Source organism: Anopheles arabiensis, chromosome 2, assembly GCF_016920715.1.
Source record: "Anopheles arabiensis isolate DONGOLA chromosome 2, AaraD3, whole genome shotgun sequence".
Lineage (NCBI taxonomy): Eukaryota > Metazoa > Arthropoda > Insecta > Diptera > Culicidae > Anopheles > Anopheles arabiensis.
The window spans coordinates 21,710,313-21,719,864 of NC_053517.1; the positions used below are offsets into that span (position 1 = coordinate 21,710,313).

A 9,552-nucleotide genomic window follows, 5' to 3' on the forward strand; every position below is an offset into this window, starting at 1 on the left:
CAAAGACCGGATTTGGCGGGTGATGGGAAATGGAAAATCGGATCTTAATAGAGTTTCCTTTCTTCTTTGCAAGAGACAGAGAGTGAGAGAGAGAGAATGCAGAGGGGTGCGCTTTGCTGTTTGATGGCAGCAGCAGCAGCAGCAGCAGCAGACGTTTCGCTGACAATGGCCAGAAAAGTGCATAGATGAAGGAAAAAAAGGAAGCAGATAAGAAAGAGAGAATCTAAATGAACCGGCACGCAAACGCAACAAGCGGATTCAGGCCGACCGTCACTCGGTTGTAGACAGGGTGGATCAACGTTATTGCTTGCTGTGCGATAATCCGGTTAAGATTGCAAACTGGAGTTACTAATTGGAAGGGCGTGACTGGTAGTCTTCTTTGACAGTAGCTTTTCTAACTAGATTTACATAGATTCCTATTATGTTGAAGAGGAATTTGATAAAATATTGAGGAGAATGTACTGCAAATCATCAACCGAAAAACTAAACTACCCTGTACGGTGCCGGGTAGCAATCAAACCGATCGATTACTACCAGTCTGACACATTTAAGTTTTCCGCCAGCGTCTTGCGAGCTGCCATCGCGCTCTTGCGGACAAAAATGGGGAATGTCTGAAGGATCTTTGCCAACATTCACACGCCGTGTTTGATGCTTTGATGCTAGCAAAGCATTCGGGGGAGGGAAAATGTGTCTACCTCTGTGTGTGTGAGTTATTGTGATTGTGTGCCAAATGCAATGGCCGATTGCATCCGGTTCGAACCGTGTCGTACCACCATCAGGACAATCAGAATCTATTAAATGGAAGCAACGGTTTTTTTTTGTCGGTAGTTGAAGAATAAAGATCTAAAGTTCGTTAAGGGAGAATACACATGCTTAAACATTCTCTTTTATCGCTTTTTTACTGTCGACTTGTCATGTTTCTTTTACTCTCTCTCCATCATCTAAGAGCAATATTTGATGCCTCAATGGAAGGGAGCGGGGATACACACTCACAGGAATGGAGCATTATTTCCTGTTTGGCTAAAAGATGCAATTACTTTCTTACCATCTTCTGGTGCTCTGTCGTGTCTGCAGATCTTTTCTGTTAAACATGACCGGCAATTCAACCAGTGAGTTGTTCAGCTCAACCAAAAACCGAACAGTTTGACCCAGTTTCGGCGGGCATGTACGCGTTCTCCTGTACGCAATTTCACCTTTGCTTTTGTGTAACATTCCTTTTCCATTACAAGACAACGCGGGAAGCTGTCACGCCTCAAGCTGGTGGGGGAAAAAGGACGAGCCCAACCAACGCGTCCAGAGAAAGCCAGTCCATTAGATTGTCATTTTGTCCGCCCGGAGAAGTGTTGGAACATTTCATCTCAACTTTCTGTGTCCTAGTCGTTTGTTCAATTGTTTCACTTCGGCTACGGATGGCACTGTGCAGACGGTGTTGGAAGTGGTTGACGTTTTTTTATTATTTTCAATTTACGCGACTGACCCGGAAGTGGATTGAATCATGTGGCACTTGGACGCGCGCGCGGCAGTACAGTAATGACCAATGATTTCCCAGTAGCTAAGTGGTGCTCCGCCGTGTATCTTTCCCCTACTCGCTGGTGCTGCGGTGAGACGACCACATCCCTGAGGATGTTTTCTTTGGCACAGTTCGGGGTTGGACGCAAGACATCAAGCCACTGTAGGTACCGGTGATGGACCTTCCCTAAGGGGGAAAGGCTATACAAAGCTTCTGCTACCGGGGTTTGGTAAAGATAAGGACCAAACGAGACAGGCCATTTCTTATTTTCTGTTGTGTTTGGTACAATGTTGTTGTAATGTAATGTTAGGAGTTTGCCCGACAATTTTCCCAAACAAAGCGAGAACAGTATCATTTACTGTAATCGTAAATGAAAAGCGAATTGGACATGGAAATCTACTGGGAAGATCCCATATTGCTCGTTACTCTCCTTCTCTTTCTCGTTCTCTCTCTCGCTGAGGGAGCGATCGTAATGGAATGCTTGAAGTATATACGATTTTTTCAGTTGCTCACTTCTCCCCTCGGCATTTTAAATGACCGTTCAACATTGATGTCCCTGCCCTCGGAGCGTTGGAAAATGGAACAGCACAAGTCCCATGAACGATTAACATATTAAATCCAATTAAACGTCCGTTACTGATTGCGGGAACGTTCACCATATGACACCGGAAGTGCTTAAACTTCACCATAACCCAGCCGAGCACATCTAGGGTCGTTTGCGTCGAAACTAGTTGCCACGATCCATCTATCTCACTCACGCTCTGTCTCTCTGTCTCTCTCGCTCTCACGCTGTCTCATACTCTGGGGAAGGAGTTCGAGAAGATGTCGTGAGAATCTAATTCCAATACAGCACCGTGTGTGTGTGTGTATGTGACTCTGCGTGTGATTCAGGTGATGATTTGAGAAGGGTCAAATTGAATTTGCCGCCCCAGTTCCAGTAAGCATTAGCAACTCCACCACACCGACCCTCAACCAAGGGGCATCAACCATCACTAGGTTTGGGTTAAAAAGGAGTTCGTTAATTAAACTACTGATAGCGTCACGAATGGAAGGAAGGTTTGGGACATCCCGCAACTTTCCTCTCCACAGTAATCCCGGATTGAATTTCCGGCATTTTTCGGCAGCCTTTCGCTACAGCTCGTATCAACTTCTGCCCCAGATACGGTAGGAAGACAACATTGGCCATTTGGCACGTCTTTTCAGCGGGCATTGGGGAATGTTGAAGATGTTAATTGTAACGGGTGGCGCACAGGCGACGGTGGTAATGTGTGTGTGTATGTGTGTGGGAAGTTTTTGTCATTTCGCAAACAGCGTTTCGAGCCAACGGGAGGAAAAGTCGCTTTTCACAATAAATGGGGTATAAAGATGGTCGAAAGAAAACTAATTTCAACTTTTTTGCGAGTCCCATCAGATTAAAGGCCCGCAAACAGTTGTGCGGTTGATCAACTTTCAGCGACAATGTTAAGGGCGGAAAAGATGGTGGTGGCGTGCAGCGGGGTAACAAAAAGTTGAGCGAAGATTACAGTTTTGGTGCGAGCGGGGAGCATTTCAATCAGCATCAGCATAATGTTCGCCTGGCCACCGACTACAAACGGACTGCCGAACGAAGTGCGTGATTGACACAGCCGGGAACGGAACTGTGGAGGAAAGGTACAGAGATACAGTTTCTTGCGCCCTCTAGATGGGGGAGGGAGCACTCGGTTGGGACGGGTGGGAATGCACGACAGAAACATACGCACACAAACACACAAACACAACGGGAATATTGAAACGACCGCTGACAAGTGGTCTCTGTCCTGTGGCGTTGAGGATTTAAGTGTGATTTGTGATTCATGTGCAAAATTGAATTCGAGTCCATTGAAGAGAGTGGCCGTTGGCCGGAAATGGGGCTGACAGGTTGATGGAAGCAGTGTTACTGGCAAATTCTATGACAAAACGTCACCGTTCACAATCGAAGCAAGCGGCGAACGCATCGCATGACGGTTGCCATGGGAGTTTGACGCAGTGGTGATGGTGCTATTGTGGCATGAACCAAAGTCGATTTTCGAGCGATCGGTAAAGCTGGCCTGTGATGTTTTCAGTACAAACTTCGTTAATTGTGTCGCAATGGACAGTTGTTGGGAGTGGTGACGTACTGAAATAGAAACATATTTAAACAGCTTTCAAATCTAGCAGCGAGTGATGTAGATGTTTCTGTCAACAGTCCCTTACGGGTTTGCCGTAACCAGAAGGGTAACTAATACGGTTTCAAAGAGGCTAGTTCTCATTTCCATTCATAATGATATCGTATATGACATTCCAATCTCGTACCCGTTTGATACTCCCCAGAAGTGGAACACTTTTTACCGCTACCTTTCTAGGAGATATAATATAATCGTACGCAACCGGAGGCAGCTCGACAAACAATCATGCTGCCGCACACAGAGAGCCCCCCGCTTCACTGCTCAAAATCTCTCGAGCCTGTGGCTGTGTTTGTGACCTTTGCAAACAGTCGACCAGCAGGGATGCCGGCGAGCGGATGTGCTCGGATTGCAGGGCACCTTTGAAGATTGGGTGGCTGTCTGGAATATGTATATTCAATTTCAACAGCATCTATTTCAATAACTGTGCAAACAATCTGCAAAGCTCAGGGTTCCGTCTTCTGCAAAGACTCACTTCACTCATGCCCACCACGCGCAAACACCAGGCCCCCAACTCGTCCCCTTGGCGTAGTGTCCTGCCATGTCCTGCGCTCTCTACATGTTTTTAGTTGCCATCGGAGATGCTTGTGAAGCAGCAGCCCTGGAGTCGCGGTTACGGGACTGTGTGTTTGTGTGTGCTTATGTGCATGTGGTTTGATGCGTGTTAGTCGAGTGTTTGCGTTTGTTATTACCACTGTAAACAGGGATTAGTAAGGACGCATCAGTTGGCCTGGGGGGCTCCGAAGGGCGGTTTGGTTTACCCGCTGCAAAAGGGGCCGCACGTGAAACGGCGCACCAGATGGGTAAGATGGGTAAGTTGAGCGAAGAAAGCGTCGGTAAGCGATTGCATCGCAGTACTCAACCACCGTCGCACGACGGTCGGATGACGGAAAGTTGTTGCCCCCAGAACCGGGGATGCTAATATGTGGTTAAGCGCCGTGGTGCCTTAGTTTTGGTTTGGCTCAAGAAAGCTGCAGTGTTGCCCTTTGATAGTTGCAGCTTTTAAGACGAGAGTCGGCAGTACCAGAATCACGTAATTTGGTGTGTGTGTGTGTGTGTGCGAGAGTTTTAACATTAATCAGACAATTGGATGCTTTTCTCTGTTCATCCTACCAATGTAGAAGTTTTTGCAATTTCCAAGAAGACGGCGCAAAACCAACCTAAAACCTAAATACCAATCGGGCAACCGCTTTGATTTTGTGAAGCTTACGGTTAAAATGTAAGACGCCGTGTCCCGCCGAGTGCACAGCACAGCTGGCTGCACGTGTTGACCTTCTCTCCGGCGTGCGGATCAACTTTTGAACTTCTTTGCATATGCTTACGTATGCAAATGTTTGCATGAAGCGATGCACACGCTCGCAGCAGGAGTTATCGGTAACGAACACGTGCCCGGGGGATTATGGTACAAGATGCTCTCGAGAAAGAACGAGGTAGAGCGAGAAAGATACTACTGCAGATCGAGTTGTCGTGTTCTTCGAGGGGATTTGTGCTTTTTCCTGCTTAACCTTGTCGAATGTCGAACGAAGATGTAATATCTTAAATTGCATTTTTTTGTTGTTGCTCGAGTTCATTTTTCAGCTGCTCTAAGTAACGAACGAAGCGTGTCCGATCGGACGATAGTGCCGTACCCGTACGATTACAGCAAACATGTGGTTGCTAAGATACCCATGGATGGAGTTTGCTTCGATTCTGGAAAGCTCTTGCGTGCCAGAAAGCTCGCTTGTTGTGGGTTTTTTTTGCTCTGCAAGACTTTTGCCTCCCAACAGCACTGGTCCTGTAAACAACCAGCACTGAATGGCCCCTTTTGTAGCGTTCAACTCAACTGCGCCATATTTATTGACACAACTGACCCGCCATTACACACAACCCAACAAGCGCCATAGCACCGATAGCACTGCATTTGTACTCTTCCAACAAGGTTTTGCTTTATTCGAGCGCATGTTTTTTTAGCTGGTTTTGTGTTTTTGCGTACAATATATTTAGACAGTTCGACTTTACATGATGGGGAAGGGAGGGGCAGGAATTGCTACTGACACGCTGGACGCTCAGCCCATGCTGAACAGGTTGAACAGTGGCAGCGAGCGGAGTATCTCGAGGAAGCGTGTTACTGGCACCTGGATAAGCGTGGTGAAGATGCCCGGACGTACCGTGGTTGGAGCCCGGGTCGTAGCCGTGGTGGTTGGAGCCCGGGTCGTGGTGGTTGAAGCCCGGGTGGTGGTGGTTGAAGCCCGGGTCGTAGTCGTGGTTGTCGTGGTGGCAGCCCTGCTCGTAGTGGTTGTCGTGGTAGTCACCGGGCGTGCAGTCGTTGTCGTCGTGGTAGCGGGCCTGGCAGTGGTAGTAGTCGTGGCCGCCTGTGCCGTGGTCGTGGTCGTCCCATTGCAGTACATGTAATTGATGTCGATGATGTCAGCCGCCGACAGCCCGTTATCGTTGCCGAAGTCACCGGTCCAGGGCTGCAGGTTGTTCATGACGGGGCGCGTACGGCTTGCTGCTGCCGCGTACTTGGAGTAGTGCATCACACTACCGTAGTCGTACTTCCGGCCGTACAGCACCACATCGCTGGCGGCCATCTTGCCGTAGTTGTCGGCGTAGAACGTGGCCGACTGGTACTCGGGCGCGAGTGCGCCTTGATCGATCGTCACCCACTCGTCACGATCCGGGCGCGTAAACTCGTGATAGAAACCGATCGAGTGCATCAGCTCGTGCACCACCGTACCGATGTCCACACACTCCGGGCTCTGCAGGTTCACCTGATTTTCGCTGTTGCGGGTACTGCGGCCAACGTACGACCAGCAGCCACTCTCGCCGTTACCGATAGTCACGTACAGCGCTTCCGTGGTGCGCGGAACGAACCGGACACACGTGGCGGCAGCGATCTGTGCCATTGCCGATTGAATGACGCCCTGCTGTGTTGTCGCTAATAGGGGAGAGGGGGGAAAACAAAATGACCAATGATGATCGAACGGGCGTGGGGCGTGGCAAATCACGGGAGTGCACTACTTACTGAAGGTGTTCGTCACCACGTACGGTACGACTGCGTTCGGCCAGCGCGCATTCGGGAAGGCGCTCAGCGCCACCCCGTTCCGCTGGCGGACGACTCGCTCCATGATGTCGCCCTCCTTGTAGACGCCCAGGCCCGCCTCCCACGGCTTGAACTTGATCGGTGCTGCACCATTGACCGCGGACGCTTTGCGCGCTTTCAACGCACGCAGCCGCTGTCCAACGTCGAGGCTGGGGCCGGTGGCGCCACGACCTTCGGCCCACTCCAGCAGACTGCAGGCAAGCAGCAGCGTGCCGAGGGCGAACAACGTTTCCTTACCGCAAACCATGGCACGATCGATGGTTGCTACTGAACTGTATCGATCTGCCGCCGATCGCATGCCATTATTATACTATCCGTCGGTACAATGGGATCGATTGTGTGCGCGATGAGCTGGATGGATGGTTCTGGTCGGAATTGAAATCTTCCTGCCCGGTTCAATTCGAACCATTGTTTGCTCCATCCACTGGGCTGGGCGAGATGTTTTGCACACTACGGACGGTTGTTTTTGGGGCATGTTTTGAGAGCAGCAGACTTAATGGCTTCCAAAGAGTGCGTATTTTGGACGTGCGGTCGATTGCTTCAAGCTAGGTTCAAGCCAAGAAGATACTGCAACATCCAACACAGAGCGTACAGAGTTGTGCTTGTTTGGAATTTACAAAAAAGTTGTAAAAAAAAGTTGTAAAAAAAAGTTGTTTTTGAAGTTGGATCTTTTGCTTTCTTATTGCTTGCTGCAAACTTAGCGACGCGATTGTCAGTGTCGTTTTATGGACATAGGTTTTTAAATAAACGGTTGAATGAATGGTTTGCGTGCGTAGTCTATAGAAGAGTAAGATGTGCCATAAATTTTGCGCAGTACCGAATGAAGGGTCTATATTGTGAAGATCGATGATTGGAGACGGAAAGGAAAGCAAGCGAGTGTCAACAAAAAAAATCTACTCAATACAGCAAACATCCTTTCAACGGACCACAAAACTGGCCCACTTCAGTGAACGATGTGCAGGAAATCCTTAGGTTTGAAGCAAATTATTGGCAAATGGACCGAACTGCCAATGTGCAGCCTTTTCCCTCCATCTCAACCTCCATTTGCATGACCAAATGGTACTCCCTTTCAGTAGCTGAATGTCGTCTGATTGCCTGCGATTGGACAGTAGGCACACACTCGCAAACCAGTTCGGGTTGGGTTTCATCATGCCTCGTTTGATTGTGACACTGCCGGGCAAACGATGGACGTCGAGAAGAGCCAACGGTTTGGCAGCAGCAAAGATAAGTAAATCTTGCACCTCGCCAAACCGGACAGGGCCAAGGTTGTGCGGTTATGCCTACCGGAGCGGGGTAGGGGCAGTTTGGTATTATTACGAGACGCTGTCGAAACGGTAGGATATGGGGACCAAGAGCCTTTAAACTTTGAAAATCCGGACACCAGTGCTGAGGAGGAGAGGGGAAGCCGCTTGCATTGACCTGCGTTGTCGGTAAAGGTTACGTGTTTGGCATCTTCCTTGGCTGTGCACGCCAGTTCGTCCCGAGATGCACCGATCTGCGACCCGCCTGCCCTGTGGGTCCACTTGAGTCCGTTCTGGGCAACTCTGTCAGTTGTGCATGATCGACAAGTTCCTGTTGAGCTGTTGTTGTTGGGCCGGCAATGGCAAGGGGCACAACGTCCGGACGTCAGATTTAGAAGTCAAGACACTCGGCACACGGTTACTGGGCGAATAGTTCGCACCCCAAAGTGGGTGGATGGTTGGTTCGTCTCCGGGCCACACGTCCGCTGCATGGATGAATGACTGCAGATGAAATATGTATAATCAAATCCGAGGGTGAGAAAGGGAGACTGTTTTCCATATTGTCTATTATGAGGCTTCGTACGAGCATGTGCATGACCCTTGGTGACGAGCTGCTGTCCGTACGGTTGTTCTCGAGCTTTGGTGGGAAGCTTTGCGGTTTCGGCTATGAAATGCGTTGAGCCGTCTCGAGCAAAAGGAGGAAAAAGGGGTTTTGGGAGAACCCGTCCATCCGTGTTTGTCTGGCTGTTGTTTGTCGGGCTGTCGTCTCACGTCGCACTTGATAAAGCTCGTGCTTATATCGGCACCGGAGGGAAGGTGGCCGTTATTTTGATATCTGTCACTTTGCCTTACATCAATCGATAGGTTCGGTGCGTGGAACGTGGACGTGAAAGGGAACGTGAAGGTAAATTTTGAAGAGAAATGCCATTGGCATGAATGTGACTTGGGTATGATTTTATGATGCAAGCTGGTGTGTGGTGCATGTACAGCCGAGATGTCTGGCTGGGACTTGCGGTTGACATGGAGCATGTTGACGTGAGCATGGGTTGAAGTATGTGGGGTGTGATTTTCTCCCAGGTCAAAGCGTGGACTTTGTGCTCGTATGGTTGAGGTGCGTTGAAGAGCATCGCTTGAAACACACACAGATACACAAGAGCATCTAATCACAGTTTATCATACGAATGTTTTTGCATATCTCAGCCACTCTTTACTGCGATAGCCACGATGAGCTGGCTGTGCGGGATTGTAGCAATACAGCAAATAAGCTGCCACACATCTAGCCGGAATAAATTACTTAAAATCACATCACCAATCGAAAACACATAGCCGCTGTTTGCATTGTTTGCTATTTTACTGTGAGACCTGGAGAAAAAAACACTTCCGTTTTAGTGCTGTCTCAAATTTAGCTCCCTATACACAAGCTCCAATACGCCGATGGGTAAGCGATGGATTGGCGTCCACCGATGCCGATTTGTCGAGTGCAGAGCAAACAGCGCTTAGGGGTGTCGCCGTCGGTACTGCATCATCATCACTTCAGCC

The 9,552-nt window shown here is 49.2% G+C and overlaps 1 protein-coding gene across 1 annotated transcript; it reads right to left on the reverse strand.

Annotated features, from left to right (window-relative positions):
- Nucleotides 1-5,589: 5,589 nt before the first annotated feature.
- On the reverse strand, nt 5,590-7,039 carry LOC120894344 (zinc metalloproteinase nas-14-like). Its single transcript, XM_040296867.1, has 2 exons — nt 6,695-7,039; nt 5,590-6,607 (listed from the first exon to the last, which is right to left on the reverse strand). The coding sequence occupies exons 1-2, from the start codon at nt 7,017-7,019 to the stop codon at nt 5,736-5,738; spliced, it is 1,197 nt and encodes a 398-aa protein (XP_040152801.1). The 5' UTR covers nt 7,020-7,039; the 3' UTR covers nt 5,590-5,735.
- Nucleotides 7,040-9,552: the final 2,513 nt, after the last annotated feature.

Excerpts from the sequence above, each read along its gene's own strand:
- LOC120894344 (XM_040296867.1), bottom strand. The coding sequence starts at position 7,019 with ATGGTTTGCGGTAAGGAAACGTTGTTCGCCCTCGGCACGCTGCTGCTT. Across the intron at positions 6,608-6,694 it reads CGTGGTGACGAACACCTTCA|CGACAACACAGCAGGGCGTC; the intron begins GTAAGTAGTGCA and ends CTCCCCTATTAG.